The sequence below is a fragment of the Dromiciops gliroides genome, chromosome 4 (genome assembly GCF_019393635.1).
Source record: "Dromiciops gliroides isolate mDroGli1 chromosome 4, mDroGli1.pri, whole genome shotgun sequence".
In the NCBI taxonomy this organism is placed as follows: Eukaryota; Metazoa; Chordata; class Mammalia; order Microbiotheria; family Microbiotheriidae; genus Dromiciops; species Dromiciops gliroides.
In genome coordinates, this window is record NC_057864.1 from 454,183,617 (window position 1) to 454,210,248 (window position 26,632).

General features: G+C 42.7%; 1 protein-coding gene across 1 annotated transcript; it reads right to left on the reverse strand.

The window, feature by feature from the left end:
• Positions 1 to 1,769: 1,769 nt before the first annotated feature.
• CRNN (cornulin) lies at positions 1,770 to 6,525 on the reverse strand. Its single transcript, XM_044003581.1, has 2 exons — positions 6,388 to 6,525; positions 1,770 to 4,097 (listed from the first exon to the last, which is right to left on the reverse strand). Exons 1-2 carry the CDS (start codon positions 6,523 to 6,525, stop codon positions 1,770 to 1,772), a joined length of 2,466 nt encoding a protein of 821 aa, XP_043859516.1.
• Positions 6,526 to 26,632: the final 20,107 nt, after the last annotated feature.

Sequence of the window (26,632 nt, forward strand, 5' to 3'; positions counted from 1 at the left end):
CGAGAAATGATAGAAAAGTTATAAAATAGACATGGGATTAGAAAATAAGTGAGAGGAAAAACAGCACAGCTTAAGTGTTATATTGACATAATATTAAAAGACCTAAAGAAATATTTCCAGAGCATTAGGTATATTATCTATGTGGTACCCATAAGAAGACAAGAATCATGCATCATGAAGGTGAGGATGACATTCAATTAGAGGGAGTACCTTCATCAGTGATATTGTGGTTGCACTAAAATATCATACTATTTGGGGGGAAACTATCTTGATAGAATTAAGGCATGTACTAAGACACGGACAGACTTACTGGGTCACATACTGTGTCAAGAAGTAACCAATGGAACTTTCTTGGAGATGATGGCAACCATCACTTTTTCTTTCTCTGATCCCCTATTTGGCAGCTTTAGCAGGTTTTTCTATATTCATATATGTATATCAATATCCTACTGTGAAATTAGCTTCTGTATCCCATTTTCTCTGTATATATACCTACAAGTAGCTTGTGAACATAGTTGTATTTTATTATTGTTCAGTCATTTCAGTAGTATCTGACTCTTTGTGACCTCCTTTGGGGTTTTCTTGGCAAAGATACTAGAATAGTTTGCCGTTTCTTTCTCAAGCTCATTTGACAAATGAGGAAACTGAGGCAAACAGGGTTAAAGCACTTGACTGGGATCACACAGCTAGTGTCTGAGGCCAGCTTTCAACTCACAAAGATAAGTCTTTCTGACTCCAGGCCATACAAAGGTTCACAGGGCTGGCTCTATGACTGATAGAGATACTTTTGTATCCTCCCTTTACTGCAGACACAAAATAATTTATTCTCCTTGTGGTGAGTGTGCCCCATGACTGCTTTTCTTGAACCTTGAAAGTCCCTTGTATGCTGAACTATTACTTTTGCTGTTGTTCAGATGTGTCTGATTCTTCATGACCCCCTTTGGGGTTTTCTTGGCAAACATACTGGAGTGTCTGAGGACCGATTTGAACTCATGAAGATGAGTCTTCCTGACTCCTGACCCACCACTCTATCTACTTCTTCATTCAGCTGCCCATGGACATATACAGTGCTCAGTATATGCTTGTTGATCGATTAGATTGAGTATAACTGGGGAAGATAGTAATGATGGAGTGCACCCTATGCTGGGATGGGGAGAAGTGTTGTGGAGGATATATCATCTCTTCTAATAACCTTACCCCAAGGTATAAGATGCACAGTGCCATCTCCCACCCCCATCCTCTACTCCCTAGACCATTTAGAATCAATGATTTAAAGAATATCATTGGTTATTAGGGCTCATATTTGGCTTTACAAATGAGCAGAACCTTCTGCCCAAGGATGTCTAGGCCCAGTATTGTGTGGAAGGAGTAAATGCTGAGTTTGACTGTAAGAAGAGGCAGGGGATGGTAATTCTTAGAGGTTTTTATTGATGCATTAGAAGGTGTCTAGTAGCACAGGGTGGCAAAGTTCAAAGTGAGGAAGCTTCAGCCTGAGGACAGAATGAAGGGAATCAAATATGAGGGGCTGTTATGTGCCGTGTTTGGCTCAAGGGCCCCTGCTTCTTCTGATAAAGGGTGAGTAGAAGGACAGGGAGTTGCTTGGGGACACAAAGCAACTTGAAGAAAGGGTCTAATCAAGACCCAACTGGAAAGCAGCTGGATTATAGACTGATCTACAAGCCGATCTGACCAAGAAAGGTAGGACTGTGCAATGCCTGCCCAGTTGTGTTGTTCTTATTCCTGGGCACTGGGAGTCCAAGAGCTTGGGTTCATGGCTTACTGCCTTTGAAGTAGGAGTAAAGGCCACGGGCAGTGAGGCCTCGCTTTCCTCCCTGAGCCTGGCTTGCTCCTCCAAGCTGGGTGGTCTCCTGACCATGAATTTCTGATTCCCTTATCTGCTGGTCCTGCTGTTGAACCACCGTCTCCCTTGTCTGGTGTCTGTCCCACTCCTGTCCTCTAGTAGTACGTTCTTGGGTCTGGCAGTCATCACTCTCCTGCAACCCTCCTGTCACACTGCATCTTGGCTGACTGCTACTCCAGCCTTGTGTCCCAGACAAAGAGCTCTCCATCTGAGTGTGACCTTGGCCCTCCTGCAGAGATTCTCTTGTTACGTGGCCCCATCCCCCTCCTGACTGGGCCCATTCCCCTGTTTGAGTTTGAGTCTGTCCCCCTAACACTGTTTCTCTTGTTATCTGGCCCCTTTCTTGTACTTGAGTCTCTGTCCCTCTAGTCTGGCCATAGCCAGTTTCCCATTGTTGGGAGACAGTACCCCCTGTCTGAGATTGACCTCCAGTTACTGTCACACTTGTCTGGTGGGTCCTGCCTTGTTCAATGGCCTGAGTAGCACCAGTATGAATCTGAGACTGACCTCCAGTCATCCTCTCATTTTTATGATGGCTCTGATCCTGTTCCCTTGATTGAGAGGTACCAATATGAACCTGAGGCTGATCTCCAGTCACTGTATCAGTTGTCTGATGGATCTTGCCTTGTTCTCTGGTCTGAGTGATACCAGAGTGAATCTGAGACTGACCTCTAGTTACTGTCACAGTTGGTTGGTGGGTCCTGCCTTGTTCTCTGGTCTGAGTTGTACCAGTGGGGATCTGAGACTGACCTCCAGCTGCTGTTTCACGTGTGTGATGGGTCCCACCTTGTTCTCTCATCTGAACAGCACCTGTCTGAGTCTGAGAATGATATCCAGCCCCTTTATCACTTGTATGTTGTATCTTGCCTTGTTCTCTGGTCTGAGAGGTACCAGTATGAATCTGAGATTGGCCTCCAGTCACTGTCACACTTGTATGGTGGGTCCTGCCTTGTTCTCTGGTCTGAGTGGTACCAGTGTGGATCTGAGACTGACCTCCAGTTGCCGTTTCACTTGTCTGATGGGTACTGCCTTGTTCCCTAGTCTGAGTACCACCTGTCTGAGTCTGAGAATGACCTCCAGTCACTGTCACACTTGTATGTTGGTTCCTGCCTTGTTCCCTGGTCTGAGTGGTACCAGTGTGAATTTGAGACTGACCTCCAGTTACTGTTTCACTTGTCTGATGGGTCCTTTCTTGTTCTCTGGTCTGAACAGCACCGGTCTGAGTCTGAGAATGACATCCAGCCCCTCTATCACTTGTCTGTTGGATCTTGCCTTGTTCCGTGGTCTGATTGGTACCAGTATGAATCTGAGACTGACCTCCAGTTGCCATTTCACTTGTCTGATGTGTCCTGCCTTGTTCTCTGGTCTGAACAGAACCTGTCTGAGTCTTAGAATGACCTCCAGTCACTGTCCCACTTGTCTGATGGGTCCTGCCTTGTTCCCTGGTCTGATTAGTACCAGTGTGAATCTGAGACTGACCTCCAGTTGCCGTTTCACTTGTCTGATGGGTACTGTCTTGTTCCCTAGTCTGAGTACCACCTGCCTGAGTCTGAGAATGACCTCTAGTCACTGTCACACTTGTCTGATGGGTCCTGCCTTGTTCTCTGGTCTGAGTGGTACCAGTGTGAATCTGAGACTGACCTCCAGTTGCCATTTCACTTGTCTGATGTGTCCTGCCTTGTTCCCTAGTCTGAGTACCACCTGTCTGAGTCTGAGAATGACCTCCAATCACTGTCCCACTTGTCTGTTGGGTCCTGCCTTGTTCTCTGGCCTGAGTGGTACCTGTCTGAGTCTGCCTCTGCCCTTCAGTTTTGTCTCTGATCTGTTGGCTGTCTCTCTTCTGTCCCTGGATTTCAGGCTGCCTATCCTGGCCACAGACTTGAGTAGAAGTGAAGTCTTGTCCCCGAGTCTGAGTCCCTGTGGTCAGGTTGTCCCTGTTTTGTCCTGGGAATGCCTGCTCTTCCCCTCCATGCTGACCATGGCTTTGTTCTCTCTCAATTCTTCCTGTTCTGGTGTGACGGCTCTGATCCCCGCTCATCTGCTGGCTGCTCCCAGGACGCTGGCTTCCTGGCTCTTGAGTTCCACATGCTCCTTCAGGGCCTTCATTGAGTGTCTTGTAGCAAGCCTGGGCCACTTTAAACACCAACACAAGGAACTCCTTAAAATCCACAGTCCCTTTGGAATCTTCATCCAGTAGGCGGAAGACTTGGTCTACCGTGGCAGGATCATGAGGTTTCTGGAAAGATGATCGATCTATGTTAAGCCTCCTTGTCCTTCCTAGTGAGGACATGACTTAGAGTCCACTCTGCGACTCATTTTTATTCACAGGGCATAGACGTGGAGCTGGAAGTGATCATCTAGACTAATGGTTCCTTACCTGGAGTTGGTAAAGTTTTTAAAAATATATCGATAACTGTATTTCAATATAATTGGTTTCCTTTTACTCTTCTATACTTTGCACATGAAAAAACAACACCTAATTCTGAGAAGGGGTCTGTAGGTTTCACCAGACTGTGCCAAAGGGGTCCCTGACACATAAAAAGGTTGAGAACCCTTGGACTAGACCAACACCCTCATTTTACAGATGAGGAAACAGGCCTCAAGAGTGATTCATCTCAGATAGAAATAACTGATCTGGAATTTGAACCTTGGTCCTCTGACTTTGGGCAACTAGGTGTCACAGGGGAAGAAAAGTGGGCTTGAAATCAGGAAGTTTCATCTCTATTCAAATCCAGCCACAGACACTTACTACCTCATGTGACCCTGAGCAAATCACTTAACCTCGTTTGTCTCATTTTTTTCATCTGTCAAATGAGTTGGAGAAAGAAATGGGAACCCACTCCAGTATCTCTGCCAAGAAAACCCCAAGTGTGGCCATGAAGAATCAGACCTGACTGCAAATGACTCAGCGTTTTCTGATTTTAAATCCATCACCGTTATTATCTTTCGTTGGCCCCTAAACCTCAGTATCAAGGAGTATGTTGGTACAACTGACTGGTTATGATTCCTTTGGTCTTTTTTTTACATGTCATTCCTCCTTGGCTTAACTAAAAGCACCTTCCGTAAGGTCATCCCCATAAATGGAAACACCCAATTAAAAAGAGAGTGGAGGCATGGCCACTTGGGAGGAGCACTTGGTCTTTCCTAGTACAAGGTGGGTGCCAAGTGGATCAGGAAGACTCTAGAATGCTGAGGACAATACAAGATCATTGCTGTGATCAAACTCCAAACATTCCCAGAACAAAGCATTTCGTTTATGGGGTTAGTTCTAGACCAAAAGCAAAAGGAAAAGAAAAACCAAGTGGAGAAACCATGCTGGAGCCTTTGGGATGGCTTTGGCAGCAAGGGATTTGCCCCAGAATCCTCCCCTTGCTCAGCCTGGTGCACTGCTAGCAGGAAGTGGCTCACCTGGACGCCTTCAAATTCTGGTTTCCCACTGACCAAGTAGACTTGAATGCAACAATGATCTGTGATTTCATTGGTTGAGATCTTCCTCCACCATCAGCCCTCTACAACTTCCTAACCAGTTGCTGAGGCTAACATCATCTGGAACTTTTCTGAACTTAGCTTAAGAAAACTTAGTCACAAAATGACCATCGCTGTCCTCTTGCTTGGGTTTGGGGGATAGGGGTTGGGGGGGCCTCCACTAGAATAGACTTTGAGATCCCAGAGTTACCTCCATGTCATTGATCCATGAATAAATATTTATTAAACACTCACTATGTATCCAGCTCTGTGCTAAGCATCAGAATCCAGTCATTAAATAGATATTTTGAGAGCACCACTACATAGAGGGCACTGTGCTAAATGCTTCATGGCCAGCCCATTAAGTGCAACCCACCAGACCCTGAATTTCTACAAGGTCTATCATGGGGTTACCACAGGCACTCAGGACATGCTTGATTTGATTTGAGAATGGAAGACATTCTCCTCCTCACATCATAGATTAAAATGTATACATCATAGATTAAAATGTATAATTTTTGAAGGCATCTAATATTTTAGAAAAACATAAGAAAAAATATTTTTTCTCCCTATATCCATAACGTGCTATCATATGTCTACTGTAATTCTTCTTTCTTTCTTTTTCTTTTTTTTTGGGGTGGGGCGGGGCAATGAGGGCTAAGTGACTTGCCCAGGGCCACACAGCTAGTAAGTGTCAAGTATCTGAGGCTGGATTTGAACTCAGGTCCTCCAAAATCCAGGGCCAGTGTTTTATCCAGTGCAGTGCCACCTAGCTGCCCCACTGTAATTCATATTTCTCTTACCTGGCATCAAAATTGGGAGGAAGATGAAATTAGGATGGGAGAGACTAAAAATGGAAAGCATTTCCCCACTCCAGGGTAAATCTCCTCCTCTTTCTGTTCTTTATCCTTTTCCTCTTCTGCTTGTGGGGCTACAGTTAGGGGTGACAGGCCTGGACTTAGCTGCCCCCTCCACAGATCCTATGAGCCAAACTTGCCCCAAAGTAAATAGGTTTCCCTCATCCAACAGTGCTCCTTCCCACCCAGCTCAGCGTTTCTTACCACAATGACATCGGCAAGCTCCTGCTCCAGGAGCTTTTTGAGCTCCCCGCGGGTCAGTGTGGTGCAATCACCCTCGGTCTTGGCATAGCGGCTGAAGGCCTGGATGATCCCATCAATGTTTCCTAGCAACTGAGGCATCTTCAAGTTTAGGCTGAGGAAAGACAACATCCCCCACCCCCAATTAAATTGATTGGCCAGCAACCTCCAGCAGAACTTTTGCTTCTGTTTCTTCTCTGCTGTATCAGTCAACCAACAAGCATTTATTAAGTGCACACTATGGGTCCTAACCCACTGTATTAGGTGCTAGAGATACAAATTCAAAGAATGAAACAATCCCTACTCTCAAGGAGTTTATAATATAATCATAGTAGGCAGGTAGTCATTCTAACTTGTAGACATGAAATCACAATGGGTAGAAGATGAGAAGGAACAGATTTCAGAACAGTGTAAGGAGAAACTTCCTAATAATTAGAGATGTCTGGCTCAATGGATAGAGCGCTGGGCCCAAGTCAGGAAGATTCATCTTCCTGAGTTCAAATCTGGTCTCAGATACTTATTAGCTATGTGACCCTGGGTAAGTCACTTGATCTCTGTTTCCCTTAATCTACTAGAAAAGGAAATAACAACCAGTATCTTTGCCAAGAAAACCCCATGGATAGTATGGTCCATAGGGTCATGAAGAGTCGGACAACTGAATGATACAACAACAACTACTACTACTACAATGAGCTGCTTTGGTAGCCAGTGGGTTCCATATTAATAGAAGTCATCAAGTGGAGGCTGGATGGCATTTGTTGGTGGTGGTGAATAAAAGAACTAATTCTTAGGTCCTTCCAAATCTGACTCAATGAATGCTTTCTTTATATATAATGGGAATGTTAGGCTTCTTAAATCCAAATGGAAAAAGTTCAAAATATGGTGCATCCAGGGGAATGCCTCAGAGAAGGGACATCCGTAGGAGGGATCTTGCTGGCTTTTTCCCCACAATACAGTGCCCAGGTATCTCTATCTCCTTGCATTAAATAGCAGCAAAATCCCAGAAGTAATAAAAAGCTACCCCCAATTCATTTGAAAGCAGGCATATATATATATATATATATATATATACCTTCATGTGAGTTGTCATTGGAATTTTGCAGACATGTGGCTTTGATTCAAAGAACTCAGAGATCTCACTCTAGTGTCCTGATAACCTATGAGGAAAGGGACTTAGGTTGGGAAGGTGAAGACTGTATCAATAGCAAAATATCAAAAGCTAAAATGAGTGAAAGAGAAAAAAAGAAAACAGTGAAATTGGGTGGCAGAGAAAGTGGATCAGTGAGGCAGAAAGATGAAAAAATGGAATCAAAAGATCACAGATTGAAACTGCAAGAACCTCTGTTCCCTCAAAAAGAACATTAAATCAAGCCTCTGGATGGATTCTGAAACTACAGAACCTGCAAAGAGACAGGGAGACACAGTCTTCCAACCAGGGATAATTTAGAAGACTGCAGGAAAAGGTCGGTCTGACTCGGGCAAAAGGGAGGCCCAGCACAGGGCAGCAGCCCAGCACTGAGGCGGTTGGGGCAAGTCAGCAGGAGCTGCGGGCCACAGCCGAACAACTGAGGCCCCTGGAACCTGGCTCAAAAATCTGGTGGACAAGAAGGACAGTGGAAAAACCAAACTGCACCGACGGGGAGGGCCACAAACGGGTCAGGCGGGATCGAGCAGGGACCGGGCGCCTGGCTGAGCGCACGCAGACAGGAAGTGCAGGGGGGCGAACTGCACACCCTATAAAGGCCTCAGAGTAAAAAGCCGGTCACACAGCACCTATACCCCTGCACAAGAACCCCAAAACAGGGACCCTGGTGCCCCCAGAGCAGACCTCAACTCAACTTAAAAAAAAATAATAAATAAGCTGCAATAATGAGTAAGAAGCAAAAAAGAGCCCTATCCATTGAGAGCTTCTGTATCAATAGGGAAGAAGCCAACGCAAACTCAGATGAGGACAATACCCTCAAATTGCCTACATGTGAAGCCTCAGGAGGAAAGGTGAATTGGTCTCAAGAACAAAAAGCCTTCCTGGAAGAGCTCAAAAAGGATATTAAAAATCAATTGAGAGAGGTAGAAGAAAAAATGGGGAGAGAAATGAAACTGCAAGGACTCAGAAGAGCTGTAGCTTTGGAAGTTGTCTCTAAGCTTTTGTGTGTGTGTGCATATATATATGACACACAGAAAGACAGAGAAACCGAGAGGGAGGAAGAGAGGGAGAGAGGGAGAGAGAGAGAGAGAGAGAGAGAGAGAGAGAGAGAGAGAGAGAGAGAGAGAGAGAGAGAGAGAGGAAGGAGGGAGGGGGGGAGGGAGGGAGAGTGAGGAGAGGAGAAATAAAGACACAGACAGAGAAAAAGAGGGAAGGTGAGATATAGAAAGAGAGGGGAGACAGAAGAACAGAGGGAGAGAGAGAAGGGGGATGGAGGGAAACAGAGAGAGAAAAAGAAAGACTGAGAGAGAAAGAGGGAAGGAGGAGTGGGCAAGGAAAGGAAGGGAGAAAGGAAGAAAAAGAAGCATGAGGGAAAGCTCATTTAGGAAACCTGACTCCTAAGTTATAAACAAACTCTTGGGTGTCCTCTAACCTCAAAGCTTTTCTTGGAAATTTTCCCTTTCATAGAGACAGTAGAAGCATCAGCTCATTTATTCTGGTGGAGACAAAAAGCATTCATCTTCCTAGCCTAACTCCCTTTACAAACTGAACATAGGCTTATAAAGATTGGCTGACAGGAAATAGTCATTTAAAAAAACACACACTTCAGCATCTTTAGAGGATTCCTTATATGCTAAAAGTTCAACCCCCTTGGAAAAAATTCTCAAGCTCATCTCCCAGAAGCTATTTGAGTCCCTTTCTTCCTGGGAGGGCTGCAGTCTTCCTGCCACTGTCCCAAAGCTTAAGGTGATGGTAGGTCTTAGTGAAATGAGTTTGATTCAGAGAGATTTCTTATGCATAGAATGGCTTGGCCTTGGTGACCCTCCAAAATCCCATTCAGTTCTAAAAGTCTGTGAATCTATCAACTTCTAAATCTAAAGATTTCAAGGGATCATTAAGAATAAGTGATTTAGATGAGCTAATTCCCACAATGCGACTCAAATGGTCTCCAGATAAGTTATCTTCCTCCCTTCTCTGAACTATAGGCCCCAGAGAAGGCAGAGTCAGCCAAATTTCTTTGGGAGCATCATTCCTATGCACTCCTCCATCCCACCTCACCCTTAGCCTAATCAAAGGCAAAAAACTCTTTACCTTGCAGTCAGCATTTGCCTATGGGTCCACTTCTGCAAATGACAGCCCTGGCTTTACAAGCAAAATGTGCTAAGACATTTGTAGTGAGAGTAGGTTCCTCAAGAGAAGACTTACCTAATGTACGGGCAGGATGAGGCAATTGGTTGGAAAGCCGTGTGTGGAGTCCCAGTTGAAGTGAGATGAAGAACTTTTATAGGGGTTTTAATTGTGTCCGGGTCTTAGGCAGGTGACACCCGCCCTATGGGATGGCCTGATTCATCTCAGGCCAAGCCCAGCCCCACCTTCCTCCCTGGATCATCCCAGTCATTAGTGGCCCGTTCATAGGAAGCTCTGTTAGTAAGTCTGGCCTGCCAGGTCTGCTGTTCTCTTCCTTCTCTTCTAGTTCCCCCTCCTCCCTGCAGGGAGGAGGAACCTGCTTTGGGGGAAAGCTGAGCTGGGCTCAGCAGGGTTTAGAGTGTGCCAGGGTCAGACTGGGGTTAAGATTCCTCATTACATGATGTGATGAGAAAGGAATGGGAAAGATTTTTTTTAAACACCCTCAAAATTACATATCCAAATGAGGGCCATCTTCTAAGTGGCGACTAGAAATTTCTTTGAAGGCAAAGACGTCATTTCTCAAAACATTTGGGGAATTCTTGCTTTGGCTTTGCCACTGCCTGAAGTTGTTTTGGTTTTTTTCTGACATCAAGCTGAAATCTGTCTTTCAGCAACTTTTACCCGCTGCTCCTGGTTCTAACCTTTGAGGCCAAGCAGGAAGTCTATTATTCCCTTTCCTGTGTCACAGCCCTTCAAGTGATTGAATACAGGTAGCACACAACAACCCGACTTCCTCTCTTCTCTGTGCTAAACATTGTCAGCTCTCCCGATCAATTACTCTGCATGAATTTCAGGCTCTTCATCCTTTAGTTGTCTTCCTCTGGACCCTCTTTGGCATATCAACATCCTAAACTGAAGTGCAGGCCATTAAAATCAGTTCTGGCAAATGTTTAAAAACCTGCTCTCTGAAAAAAAGTCTAGACAATGAACAGAACAATGCATCTGAACCAATCTGTAGCATTTGCCCGTTTCTGAGGTGTGGATGCTCATGCTGAAATTTTAACCATCAGCTCTCACCAAGCCAGTATGAGCTGGCTCCAATACATACCTGACTAAAACTCCAAAGAAAAAAACAGACTGCTTTCTAAACACACTTCCCCATCTTATAATCATGGAGCTGAGGTTTTGAACCCAAGGGTAAGACTTTATGTTTCAGTCAACCAAGTTCGATCTCATTAGATTTGGATGAATGTTCTAGCCTTCCTGAATCCCCACTCAGTCATCTAGCATGTTAGCCATCCCTCCCAGTTTCATTCATCATTTTATTTATAGAATTTTAAAATTGGAAAGGAGTTATAGATAAATTATTCTAACTCCCTCGTTTTGCATAAGAGGAAACTGAGAGCCATTCACCCAAGCTGGACCATAACAAAGCTGGGGCCAGAACAGATTTCCTGACTCCTGGTCCATTAGCCTTCCCTCTGATTCTTAGTGACTTTTGTTTTTGCAGATTTGGCTCAGAATGACTTCATCTTAACCAGTATTTACTACAAGCTACTCTATGTCAGGTACTCTGCTGGGGTCTGAGGATACAAAGACAGCATGAAGCTATGCTATCCTTACATGAAGCTATTTACAAAATTCACATCCATGCTAAAAGGACAAAGGATTGCCACAGTATTCAAAAGAAAACTTTGTAGATGCTGCAGACAATTCCAATGAAAGGCAATCAACAAGGCAATGGCAATATCTTTGGAGTACATGTATAGCCTCCCAAGGTGATGTTTTCTGTATCATAGATCACAATAACCAATACATAAGAGGATTTGCTACCATTGCCTGTGTCCTTGGGCAAATAAATGCCTAGAGGTATAGGAAGGTCAGAGAGAGACTGAGAAAATAAAAGAGAAATCCTGAGGCCTGTTCTTATGTTATGTTATGGTATGATGTGGTATGGTATGACAGCAAATGCTTTAGACCAAAGCTTCTTAAACTTGGTTGCAACCTCATATGGGGTCTCGTAACTGAATGTGGCAGCTGTGAAAAATGTAGCAAGAGTAAAAGGTTATGTCTACCTATTTTATGTACCTCTATACTTGGGGTTGCATAAAAATTTCTTGGGCAAAAGGGTTGCAAGTAGAAACAGTTTAAGAAGCACTACTTTACAGGGAATTCTTGTTTGGGGATTCTTGGATCTGCTGTCCCAGTATCTAGGAATCTAGGATTCAATCCTTGTGCTGAATTTAGACACCTCACAGAAACACATTCATGCTTGATCCCTGAATCCTCCCAAACTCACGAATTGCTGTGAATAAGCAGAGATCCTATGACTTTATCCACTTCAAGAGGAACTCCCAATATGGGAACTCCCTGCCCCAATACAGATTGCAATTTGTCTATAACTTGGTGTGTGGATTCCTTGAGATTCATAGAGGTCCATTGATTTGCCTGGGGTCATATAGCTAGTTAAGAGTCAGCAAAGAAATTTAAATTTTCCTCTGACTTTGTGCTCTGAGTTCTGATCTCCATGCCAGGCTGGTGCCACTAGCAGGATCACTTCCTAACCTACATGCAATTGAGTTAAAAAAGGATTTACCAGTTGCTTGCTGTAAGTCAAGTACTATTCATGGCATTGTGAGGGATGTCCAAGAAAGAAAGAAAAAAGGAAGGAAGGAAGGAAGGAAGGAAGGAAGGAAGGAAGGAAGGAAGGAAGGAAGGAAGGAAGGAAGGAAGGAAGGAAGGAAGGAAGGAAAGAAAAGAAGAGAAAAGAAAAGAAAAGAAAAGAAAAGAAAAGAAAAGAAAAGAAAAGAAAAGAAAAGAAAAGAAAAGAAAAGAAAAAAGAAACCCTACAACGTGGCCTTGTATTTGGTATTTGTAGCTTTGTTGAAGGTAATGACATGTACACATAAAAGAAATAGAGAAAAATACAAACTGATTGACATGATACTTTAATGGTTTTTAATAAAATAGAGCTGTGATTTTGCTAGTATAGGGGACTCTTGATTGGGAATGTAAATAGGCAGTTGCTCCCTAACTTGCATGGCTTATGGAGTAGAGCCTACCCATCCAGTATGGATATGTTATATAACTAATAGTAGCCAGCATTTATATGACACTTTAAGGTTTGCAAAGTGCTTTCCACATGATATTTCATTTAATCCTTTCAACAACCCTGCAACGTAGGTGTTATTATGTCCATTTTATAGATAAGGAAACTGAGGTAGGCACAGGTTCTTCCTAGAGTCACACAGCTAGTAAGGGTTTAAGTCTCCCTGACTCCAGGCCCATTGCTCTATCCATTATGGCACCTAGCTGCATGTAGATACAAGGTGATTTGCAGTGTGGAGAAGCAGTATCTGGGTGGGAGGGGATAAGGAAAGACCATGTAGAAGATGGTGCTTTATCTGAACGTCAAAGAAATTAGGAGTTTTAAGAATCACAAATATAGGTTTAAAAACACACACACAATAACAAGTAGATAGATATACAGACACACTTATACATAAATTTGCCTCACATGGGTCTTATGAGAATCCAATAAGAAAAGTTATATAACTTGTTTATATCTATATCTATCTATATATTTGTATTTATATGCATATATAAAATTACTAGCTAGATGCATGCATGTGTATCCATATTTCTGTATAGATCCATATATGAATAAGCACCTAATGTATGCCAGGCTCTTGTGCTAATCCCTGGGGGGAAAAAGGCAGGAACAGTGTCTCTGCCCTCAAGGAGCATACATTCTAATGGGGGGGGGATAATAATATAGAAATAAATTCATATATACATGACAGATACAGCACAGAAGGAAGGTAACCTTAGTGACTGGCGTGGGGGGACTAGGGAAAACTCTTATCTTGAAAGAAGCCAGGGATCTTAATAGGCAGAGAAGCAGAAGCAGAGCATGATGGACAGCCAATGGGAAGGGATGGAGAGGGAAGATGGAATGACATACGCAAGGAACAGCTGGAGGCTGGTATCTTGGACAGTGGATTGAGGGAAGTAAGGTATAAAAAGACAGAAAAGGGAGGTATGTTTCCTACCTTTATGTTTATGAAGAGCTTGTATATATATACATACTACATATACATATATACTTACATATATATGTGTAATGTGTACATGTGTAGTTATATATGTGCATATACTCTGTATATATATATATGTGTATATATATATATATATGTATATGTGTGTGTTTACACTTTGTAAACTTTCAATCGTTCACCAAGCATATCCAATCAGTTATCAAGTCTTGTTCTCATAGCATCTCTCACATACATTCTGCCTTCTCTCCTTTGACACTAAAACTTCCCTGGTATGGGCCCTTATCACCTCATGCCTGAACTATTGCAATAATCTGCTGGTTGGTCTCCTTGCCTCAAGTCTAGCCTTCACTTAGCTGTCAAAGTGATCTTCCTAAAACAAACATCTGACCATGTCATCCCCACTTGATAAACTCCAGTGATTCCCCATTACCTCCAGCAAAAATGAACAGGTCGGGGCAGATAGGTGGCACAGTGGATAGAGCACTGGCCCTGGAGTCAGGAGTACCTGAGTTCAAATCCGGCCTCAGACACTTAACACTTACTAGCTGTGTGACCCTGGGCAAGTCACTTAACCCCAATTGCCTCACTAAAAAAAAAAACAAAAACTTAAAAAAAAAATGAACAGGTCCTTGTACTCAAGTAATTTACTTACTCAAGTATTATCTTGAGTGAATAATTACTATTTCCATTTTATAGAAGAAGACATTGAGGCTCAAAGTTACTAACCCGTGGCCACTTAACTGGCATTATTAAATTTTAGAGCTGGAAGAAGCCTTAAAATTCATTCGACTCAGCCCCTCTCATCTGTGAGATGAGGAGACCAAAGAGAACTAAAGCCCAGAGTAGTCCAAGGTGACATAGCCAGAATGTGTCACAGCTCAGGCTTGAAACCAGGTCTCCAGACTCCAGATCAATCTATAGATATAGGGTATTCTCAATGGTTAAAGCACAGCTTGTAACTCGAATCCTCCATGTTCAATGGGCAGGTCAGTAATCCAAAGCCCAAAGGTTCAGTGGAAAGAGCACTGGACCTAGAATCAAGAAGGCTCAAGTTCAAATGTGGCCTCAAACACTTATTAGCTGTGTAATCCTGGCCAAGTCACTTAACTCTGTTTGCCTCAGTTTCCTCAACTATAAAAGGGGAATAATAATAGCACCTATCTGGTTGGGTTCTTATGAGGATCAAATGAAATAAGATTTGTAAAAAGTGCTTAGCACATTTTCTCTGATAAAGGCCCCATTTCTCAAATATATAGGGAACTGAACCAAATTTATAAAAATAATAGCCATTGCCCAGATGATAAATGGCTAAAGGCTATAAACAGGCAGCTTACAGAAGAAGAAATCAAAGCTATCAATAGCCACATGAAAAAAAAATGCTAAAAAGTAAATAAATAATTTTTAAAATAAGAACCTAGCACAGTGCCTGGCATATACTGAGTGCTGTATAAATGCTTATTCCCTTATTCCTGAAAGTCCTGAGTCCTTGGGAGGATGAGCAGCATCCAAATATATAGATAGTCTCTTTTAGTTCCAATATGAGATTGTTTCAGGACCAAGCCAATCAATCAATCTACAAATATTTATTAAGAATCTACTATGTTCCAGGCACTGCATCAGGGACTAGAGATACAAAGATATAAAAATGAAACCTGGAAAAGTCCAGAGAATTCATGAGATCATAAATTTGGAGCCAGAAGGGGCCTCACGGTAAGCATCTAGTTGAATCCTCTCATTTTACAAATGAGGAAGTTGAGACTCAGAAGAGACTTGCTGAGTTGACACAGCTAAGAAATGATAGAGCTGGGATCAAAACCAAGGTCCTCTGATTTTAAATCCAATGTTTTGTTTTTCCCACCATTCCAAAAAGTGGTTGGGGGAAATGCTATTAGAAGATGTGATCTGATAAACAAGTGGCTTTGCAAGTCCCAACCCCTTGGAGTATAAGGTTTGAGGTCCCAGGATCTGCCATCTATGTTTTAGGAAGAGTACTCAGAAACACAGCTAGGAGGTGAGGAGAGACTGATGAGAGTTATTAGTGGAGAAGGACAAGAGACTTGGATTAAGCCTTGAAGACCCTCTTTCTCTGATAACTCTCCTTTTACCTGCCACTAAGCTTCCATTCCTGTCTTGTCCAAGGTGTCAAGTCAGTTAGACACCCTTATGACCCCAGCCAGTCCAGCCTTTTTACACTGGCCTTGTTAGGACATCCAAGAATTCAGCCCTCAGAGCAGCTGGCTCCCCAAGATGGTGACACCACCCCAGGGTGGGGCACAGTAACATGGTGAGGGCAAGGATGCTGGCATAGGTAAAATGACTAACTGACTTTGTTCAGGAAGAGTTGCTCACATTCTCGCCTCCCATATAAGTAGACCAGGAAAATACCACAGCTTAGTTAAGAAAATTCGCACACCTGCAAAGGCATGAAAAGAGTACACTAAACTGGCAAAGATTTTGTTTATAGGAATGTTTTAAATGATGAGAATTTCCTTATTAATATCAACCCCATACCTTTACTGAATTCCTGCATTGTGGTTCAGTAGTATTCAGTTCAACTCAGCAACCATTCATAAAGCACCTGCTATGTGTGACGTATCTAGACAGCAGAGATACAGGAAATATTAGGGACAGCTAGGATAGAGTACCAGGCCTGGAGTAAGGAAGACTCATCTTCCTAAATTCAATTATAACCTCAGACACTTAGTAGCTGTGTGACCCTGGACAAGCCATTTAACCCTGTTTGCCCCGGTTTCCTTATCTATAAAATGAGCTGGAGAAGGAAATGGCAAGCCACTCTAGTATCTCTGCCAAGAAAACCCCAAATGGGGTCACAGAGTCAGACAAAACTGAAACAATTCTACAACAATGATTTCTCCAGTGAGGGGAAATCCGTCCACTCAGTGGCAAACCCATTTATATTTGTGATTCTTTAATCATCTGATCAGACGGGCACCTTGGAATTGAGTTTAAAGTTCATCCAACACAACCACCATTTTACAGATGAAGAAACTGAGGCTTCCTCAATGATGAATTCGAACTCACATCCTCTGACTACAGGTCTCTTTCTACTGTACCCCTCCTGGGAAGTTAACTGAAGCACATGGAAGTTGAATAATTTGCCCAGGTTCCCATGCCTGGTAAGTGTCAGAAGTGGGATTTGAACCCAGGCCTCCTTGACTTCAAACCTAGAACTCTTCAACAACAACACAGCTGCCTCTAGAAATGGCTGTTAGAGAGACCAGGATGAAAAATGAAATGACCTCTTGCCATCAAGGAGTTTACATGCTGTTGAGGAAATACAACATATATACAGAAGCATTAATGCAAGGTAACTTGAGGAGGGGGAGAGAGCTAATGACTAGAGAAATCAGAAATGGCTTCACTGAGAAGGCTGGACGTGAGCTAGATCTTGACGAAAGATAAGGATTCAGAGTCATGAATAGCTCTGTGTGTGGATACCTAAAGATCTAAGAAAAAGGCACCAATGTGTTATTCCTTTTTTTCTGTCCTTGGTGGGCAAGAGAGCTGCAAAAAAATCTACTAGGGCCCCTGTCCCTCCCAGCAGGGCCTCTTTTCTCATGTTCCAAAAACCATTATTAAATCATTAGATTGTAAGCTCCTTGAGGGCAGGGGCCATCTTTTTAAAAAATATTTGTATCTGTAGTGATTAGCATAGTGCCTGGCACATAGTAAGTATTTAGTAAATGTATATTGACTATTAACAACTGGGGCACTGTCTTTAGCCCCGGAAATGCCATGAGGGATTAGGCAGGCAAGGATGACAGAGCATTTTGACACAACCTTACTAATACTTAGTGATTATTAATTAAGACATCGGTGCTTAATCCTTGGCCTGACAGACTACATCACACCACTATTATTTTATATCCTGTACCAGAGAAAGCCTAGCTTGTTAGCAACTCCATTAAAATTCTTGAGACAATTTATCAGGTCTAAGTAGAGAGGGAGTCTGATTCTCAGCAGTAGCTAAGACAATGCTCAACTTTGCCTACTGACTTCCCTGGCTTCCTTTAAGCCCCAACTCAAATGCTACCTTCTACAGGAAGCTGTTCCCAATCCCCACCCTTAATTCCTTTACCTTCCTCCTGTTAATTATTTCCTATTAATTCTGTATATACATATACATATATATATACATATATATATATTCTGTATACAGCTTGTTTTGTATATATTTGTTTGCATGTTGTCTCCCCCATTCAAGTTTGTCAAGGGTAGGAATTGTCTTTTGCTCCTTTTTGTATCCCTGGCACTTAGCACAGTGCCTGGCACATAGTAGGTGCTTAATAAATGTTTTTTGATTGATAGCTGTCAATGCCAAGATACAAGGTACAGAGTTGATGGGGAGATAATCAATTTCAGGTAAGTCAAAATTCCTTCCCTTCTTGGCACTTCCAGGTCCAATAGTCTGCATTTGTAAAGCTTCTGCTCCAATTCAATTTAATTCTATTCATCAAATATTTATTAAGCACCTCTTGTTTCCCAAACACTACACTATTAGAGGAGATACATGGGTTAGGTAAGACATTGTCCCCGACATCTTAGAACTAAAGTTTCATGGGATTCTGGGAAAGAAGTCCAACTCCCCTATATGTTGGAGTTACACAGAGGAGGCTAAGAAGAGTAACAGACAGGCTTTGTCCTAGAAGCCTTCCAATTGTTCTCCCTTTAGCACCATTTAGGAACTCTGCCTTAGCTGTGTTGAGTCTGAAAAATGTTCCCTCATAGCCAGGATCTCAAAGTGAGATAAAGTATGGAAAGTGGTACCCTATACATAGGAATTACCATTATTATTATTGTCTTTCCCTCTGCCTTCCAGGAAGTGCCACTCCTCAGTATTCATTCATATCATTTCAAGGCATAATCAGGAGAATGGAGAAGACCATCTCAGTGATTGATGCTGAAGAGGAATTCTGAAACAATATATTCTGACCTCTGTCTAAATCTGGGGTACCGGCCTCCAAGGGAGATGCTCCTCTAGCCTGGGAGCCAGAACCTATAGGCTCTCTTATGTGGTTTTAACATCACAAACTTACTGGTCCAACCTGTTCATTCTTGGTGTGATCATTTTACTCAAGCATGGTTTTGCCTCCATTTCTGTCTCCAGGTTTCATCACTTTTACAGTTCATATTTATCCCAGGGAGCTAGTAAGCATTCGAGAGAAAGGTGATGATAGAGTCAAAACACCAGAAGAACTCAATGTGTGTGTGAAGGTGAAGACCAAGGCCATTATATAAGGAGTGGCCTTGAGGCTATGAAATATAGTCCTTTCTTGGCCAGAAGACCTAAGCCAAAGCTTAGGATGTTATGCATGAGTAGAGTTGGAGAGATGGAAAGCCCAGAATAGTCTGAATCAAAGCTCAGAGGCAAGAAAGCCAAGAGTGTGTTGGGGGAATTCTGAATAATCTAGTTGGACTGGAGTATACTATATTTGTAAGGGAAACATAGAAACCTGAATATATAGCTAATAAGTTGTGAAAAGTGTGAAAGTAGGATTTGATTTACACATTTTTTTTTAAAACAACCATGCAGTGAACTCCAAGTAATTTGTATACAGCCAGATTTACACGAGGCAGATATTTAATCTCAGGCTGCCTCTTCCTTCCGTTGCCCAATGTGGCAAATTTTATCTCCTGTCCTCCCATCTCACCAGAGAGCACTCAGGGGAAACAGACTAATTTTGATAACAACCAAGTAAAACATAAATAAATCTGCTGACACCAAGAAAAAATAGATGATGCTTTCCAAAATAAACTTGAGCAATATTTAGTATTGTTTGTGATACAGATCTCCTACATTAAAGTAAAAAAGCTTGAGGTGGTTTTAAGAACACATAATTAAATACAGCAGGCCTTAAATAGATTACCTCTCAGCTCAAAATCCTCTCACTACTCATTTGAAGTTAGGAAAGAGATTCTAGTCCTGACTTATTATAAGGAAAAAAACAAAATTAGGATGGGGGAGGGGAGAAAGATGTTTTCTGAATTTTTGTTTTGTTTTGTTTTCTGAGATTTTGCCAAATTTGATGTTACTTAGATCCTAATTGACTCTTTCTTGAGGCCTGAAGAAGGCATGGAAGTGAGAAAATACAGTGATTGCTTAAAGGGCAGAGAGTCATCCATTTGTAGAGAGAGAAAAGAAGATGGCCAAGGCAGAACATTAGGGAAGTAGATAACTATGGATTTTTCTGATTTCTCTAACTCCATTGGCTCTCCAATCTCCTAGGAATCCCTGGGGTGTGGGGTGGAAGGGGGAAGGGTAGCAGGGGAATGACCATCCAGTCAATCTGATGAAAGCTGAGGGTCTAGGATGGTGATTTCAAAGTTCAGGATTTAGGACGGTGATTCCAAGATGGAGGGAAGCAAACTCCATGGGAGCTTCTTTGTGATTAAAGAAACCCACCAGCTGAAGCTCTATTTAATTGCTTCTGAGCACACTCTGAGTGACCCAGAAGAAGTCTTGCCATAGGCTTGGGAAAGGCTACAGAGGGTGAAATTGTGAGGAGTATCAGATACTGTAGAGAAATCTTGCTCAATGAACCTCTTTGTCCATTAGGAATTCTAGACACTCATAATTCCATTTTGACTTCAGTGCTAGGGGGTTGGGATTAGAGTATGAATGATCAAATTATCAAAAATATCACCAAAATTACTCTCCAAATTGCCAAATTACACAAAAAAGTGCTATACAAAATAAAGGGTTCTTTCTATATGTTTGTGTTGGGAGGGAGAAGTAGCATATTTAATATGTGTATAAAACTTCATAAGGCACGTAGTTTGGTTTCTGTTGTGCAGGGATTTGTGGACATATTTTTGTTTCTTAGTATTTTGATTATTATATTTCAACATAATTGGTTTCATTTGTAATCTCATGTGTTTTATTTTATGCATTTAAAAACACTCATCTGAGAAGGGATCTATAGGCTTCACCAGATTGCCAAAAGGGTCCATGACACAAAAAAAAGAGTTAGAAACCCTTGCTATAGTACAAGAAACAACTGAGCAAATTATTTGATGGGGGGGGCAGTTGTTGAGAACTGAAGAAGCATAAATAGGTGTTGGTGCATGGTGTAATAGAAAGGGCAGTAGCCTGGTAGAAGTCAGAAAACCTGGGTTCTAGTCTTGAAAAGCAACCCATTTCTCTTTTGGATAGCTCTGTCAGGAAGTTTCATCTTTCACCAACATAAATATGTCTCCTTATGGATTCACTCATTCATTCATTTATTCACTCATCCATCCATCCATCCATCCATCCATCCATCCATCCATCCATCCATTCACTCATTCACCAAAATCTTATTAAGCTTCTATTGAGTGCAGAGACAAAATTTGGATAGGATACGACCCTGAACTGCATGGAATTTGAAGTTTTAATAGGAAGGTAAGACATAAAGGGAAAGTCATAATAAATGATAAATGAATTAGGTGTTTAAAGAAAAGGTTGAAGGAAGGAAGTCATTTGCACTATGCCTCGGCTGCTTCTCCCAACACTATTTCAGTACCTCCTTCTAAAGGTGTGCAGAATGATTTGTTTAGGCTCATTTGATTTTCAGACAGCTCTTTATGGTAGTTACTTCTCCCCTTTGCCCCATTAGATGTTAAATTTTTTCAGGTAAAAATTATGTCGGGGCAGCTAGATGGCGCAGCAGATAGAGCACCGGCCCTGGAGTCAGGAGTACCTGAGTTCAGATCCGGCCTCAGACACTTAACACTTACTAGCTGTGTGACCCTGGGCAAGTCACTTAACCCCAATTGCCTCACTAAAAAAAAACAAAAAAAAAAACCAAAAAACAAAAAACAAAAAAAAATTATGTCTCTCATTCTTAGACCAGATCATATTATTCCATACTATGTCATTTGAAATTATATGGTGGTACCTATCTTTGTCCCAAGTTTTAGGGAACTTATCTGGGGTTTCTAATATATTGCTCCTTATAAATTAGAGGCTATAGCACCAGTCTTTGGCATTAAGCATTTATTAAAGCATATTAAATGTTTGTAAAGAGAGAGAGAGAGAGAGAGAGAGAGAGAGAGAGAGAGAGAGAGAGAGAGAGAGAGAGAGAGAGAGAGACACGGAGCGAGCATGTGGCTCTCAAAGTTCAGAAGCCCTGCATACTTAAATAGAAAAGAGAGCGAGAGTGAGGGGGCTGCATGGCTGCCTCCTCCAGCATCCCTGGCCAAGAGAGCGTGTAAGCTCCCTGTGATCTGGAGGAGAGGTGGCCCTTACACACTGCTTAAAGCTAATTGGCTAGCATCATTCAAATCTATTGGTTTAGTGGACTTGAGGGTGGTCCATGAGCAGTATGTGCTGAGGTCAGAGTCCAGAGGACAGACTCTCTGGGGAGAAAGGTTTTCAGGTAGGTGTGGTTTTAATCTCTATTTCTATTCAGAATCCAACTGTACTGACTCTGGGCTGGCCCTGCAAAACCAGCCAGAGTTCCTGTGTGTGTGTGGGGGGGGAGAGGGGGTCTTTGAGTCCCCAAAACACCCCATTATTAATAATTTTCTCATAATAAGCATTTATTAGATGCCTACTATGAGTCAGGTGTTATGAAAAGTGCTGGGGACATGAAGACAAAATTGAAAAGGTATACCAGGGTTTGGGAGGGATAAAACATATTGCATTTTGATAAGTATACTTTATTCAAAAGGGATGGGATAGTATTTATATAATAAAATATAATAAATATAATAAAATAATTTAAAATTTATGTTACTATGATACCCAATATGATATATAATAATAATTTCCTTATATGAGGAAATACAAGAACCAAATGGGGGCAGGATGGAAGTATTTGGGCTAATTTCAATGGATCAAATGATCCATCCAAATTTCAATCAAATGATTTGGTTATTAGAGTTTATTATTACTTCATAATTTATTATTTTATTGGTATTATATCTGTAGTTTTATACACCATCACCTATACAGAAAGAGGACAAGTTAGGGAAACAGATTGCAAGCCTAGCACAGAGACATGATATAGACTTGATAGGAGAGTGATGTGAGACTCAACAATCTAGATATCTTTTAGAGCTTTCTTTCTCCACAAAGCAGAGCAATTAGTAACTTCATGATTTGCCCTAATGACTATTTCAAGATGTTGCTCCCTCTTTTATCCCTGTCTTGTCCAAAGTGACCCTTCTCCTTGCCCAGCCACCTCCTTCTACATGTACAAGTGATTCCATTCTATCCCATCTTCTCTGTCAGATTGCCCCTTTATCATTCATTCTCAGTCTCTCAGAAATCTTTAATTTGCTTTTCCTATTAACTGGCTACTCTTGGCTATCTACAAACATACCTATATTTCCCTCATCCTAACCAAAACCAAAATCAAAACCCCTCACTTGATCCAACCTTCCACATTAGCTGTCATCTTTTATCTCTTCTCTTTTTATGACTAAGCTCATTGGGAAGGCATTTACAATCTATACCTCCATTTCCTCTCTTCTAAAATCTCTATAATTTGGCTTCTGAGTACATCATGTAACTGAAACTGCTGTCTCCAAAATGATCAATGATCTCAACTGCCAAATCCTATGGCCTTTTCTCAATCCTCAGTCTCCTTGACCCCTCTGCAGCCTTTGATATCGTCAATCACCCTCTTGTCCTGGACAGTCTCCTCTCTCTTCTGGTTCTTCTCCTACCTGTCTTTCCGCTCCTCTTCGGGCCCCCTCACTAGATTTTTCTCCAGGTCATCACCACTAATTATGGGTATCTCCCAAAGATCTGAGAAAGAGAGGACAGGTAGGTACAATCTGAAATGCACCATAAATTTTAGAAAAGCAGATTTCAAAGAGTTTGGAGGAAGAATAGATAAGATCCCACAGACTAAAATTCTTCAAGAGAAGTCAACCCTAGAAAAATAAGAAACTCTCAAGAATAAAATTCTAGAAACACAAAAAGAAAGAATTCTCCTGAGAAGTTAAAATAGGAGTGGTCTAGGGGGAAAAAGCTGTGGATATAGATGGAAGTCACCTTCCAACATAGATTCTTTAAAAGATATACGGGAGATAGGAGCAAATACAATGACATCAGAATTTTTACTAATGACTAGGATAAAGGTTTAGATTGCATGCCCAACAAATTTGTAGATGCCCCAAAACTGGGTAGGGATAGCTAAAGCTACTAATATGATCTTGGGCTGCGTTGACATGGGTTCCAGGAATAAGGAAGTGATAGCACTTGTATTCTGACCTGGTCAGCATATAAACTGGAGGATTGTATTTGGTTCTGGGTTCTACAGTTTAGAAAGACATGAGTGGGAGATTTGGTACCTCTGAGCCATGTGCTTTGTGCCTATCTCCCCATGAGAAGTCCAAGGATTTCTGTCATGGTTTCCCTCCCCCCACCCTTCCCTTCCTTTGGCCCTAAATACACTACCAACTTATTCTAACTACTTTTGTGTGCAAGAGGGTGTAATTCTTTAAAGAGGAATTCCTAAGAACCCCAACCCTTAACCCAACCCATACCCCAATTTTCCCCATTACATTTTGGCGCCCAAACGTCTGTAGGGACATGGGAATTTCCTCTTTCCTCTTAGCACACAAAACTGGGGGGTGGGAACCTTCCTTCTGGGTTTCCTTTCTCCCTCTCCCACCTGACTCAACGTCCCATTGGAGTCACAGAGAGGTAGAGAGAGGGTCAGCTTCCACGTGACAGTGGAGGGCAGCCTGAGTCTCCCTCTCTCGCCGAAAGCTCAACCAGACATCTGGACCACGCTTGGCACACAAAACCTGGAGGTAGGACCCTACCTTCTGGATTTCTCTTCTCCCTCTCCCACCGGACTCAACCTCCCGTTTGAGTCACAGAGAGGTAGAGACGGTTGGCGTCTGCACGACAGCAGAGAGCAGCCTGGGACTCCTAAATGTCTGAACCACGCTCAGACCCTCAGACTACACGTTTCTGGGTAAGAACACTTATGCTTATGTGTCTATCCCTTACCAGCACCCTGCTCTTGGTTCAGACCATTCTCCTTACACAGTAGTTATGGGACAGAAAGAGAGTGTTCCGAAAAATTCACCTCTGGGGTGCATCCTAAGAGATTGGACTAAATTAGAGTTTAAAAACCTGAGAAACAGATGCATGATACATTTTTGTAACAATTTATGGCCACATTATCCTCTAGGAAGTGAAGGAAATTGGCCTGTACACGGCACCCTTAATTATAATACCATTTTGCAATTGGACAAGTTTTGCAAGCGTGAAGGGAGATGGACAGAGATTCCATACATATCGGCTTTTATGACTTTAAGCCGGAAGTCAAAGGGAAAGGATGAGGTCCCCTTGCCGGTTGAGAATCACTGCAAGTCCAAGCAATTAGCTAACCCTTTGGGCACCTCCTCTGAGACTCCAGCCCCTCCTGCTCCTCGAACTCATTCCCTACCTGTTTCTCATTCACTCCTTCTTCCCCACCTGCTTCCGTACCTATGGGTCAACCACAGTCATATCACTCTATGACTGAGACCTCTCCTTGCCCACAGGCTGATCTCAGAACCAATTCCCTGTGCCACCCGGGAAGTGGATGTCAGTATCCTTCTATCCTGCTCTACCCCATTTACAATCTCGGAGAACTCCAATACGTTCCCATTTCTCCTGTTTTTTCCAGTCAGCAGCCGACCCCATCTGCTTTACCTAATCTGCAGTGGCCTACTACACCCATCTCCCTTTCCCCATCTCCACCCACTGCAGCCAAATACCGTTTCCCCTCCCCCACCTACTCCACAGTGAAAGGCTGTCACCCCTCCCCCACTGGGCCCTCCATCCAATCCTCTGTCTCCACCTGACCTAACTCCCCAACAGGCTTCACCCAGGTCCTTACCAGCGTCTCTCACTGCTTCCCTGCTTCCATTAAGGGAATTTCCCATTGGGAAGGGCACAACATTAAGGCATGTCCCTTTTTCCATAAGCAGGCTATCTCAGATGAAAGAGAAATTGGGGAGCTACTCAGAGAACCCCACAAAGTTCATAGATGGCTTTAAGTCTGTGACACTGGAGTTTGACCTTTCCTGGACTGATTTGCAAATTATTCTTGCCCGCTATTATACCCCTGATGAGAAAAAAACAGATTTGGGACCTGGCGGTACAAGTTGGGGATGAACACTCGCAGGTTGGAAATTGGGTTGGGGTCCCTGGATTTACAGCTGTCCCAGTCGGTCATAGAACTGAGATGGAACTATGATAACAGGGAAGACAGGGCTCATAGAAATCACATGGTCACCTGCCTAGTTGAGGGAATGAGAAGGGGGGTTAAGAAACAAGTCAATTATGGAAAGGTGAGGGAGATAACACAGGGGTCTGATGAAAATCCTGCTGTCTTCCTGAGCCACTTAGCGGACTCTCTGAAGAAATATACCAACCTAGACCCCCAAAGAGATGTAGGAATAACTGTCCTCAGTATTCATTTTATCAGCCAGTCTGCTCCTGACATTAGGAGAGAGTTCCAGAAGTTAGACTGGGGTCCCCAGATCCCATCCTCACAACTCCTTGACATTGCTTTTAAGATTTTTTTTAAGTTAGGCAATTGGGGTTTTTAAGTGAGGCAATTGCCCAGGGTCACACAGCTAGTAAGTGTTAAGTGTCTGAGGCCAGATCTGAACTCAGGTACTCCTGACTCCAGGGCCGGTGCTCTATCCACTGCGCTACCTAGCTGCCCCCGCTTTTAAGATTTTTAATAACAGGGACCTTGCAGCAGCCAAAGAGAGAGAAAAGATGGCCCAAGCTTCTATAATAGCAGCAGCCATTACCACATCTGCTACCAGCAGAACTCCGGCTGGCCGAGATTCTGGCAGCTGCTGTAAACCGGGACACAGAAGCGGGGGACGCCACACGAAGATAAGGCCAGCTCTCCTACCT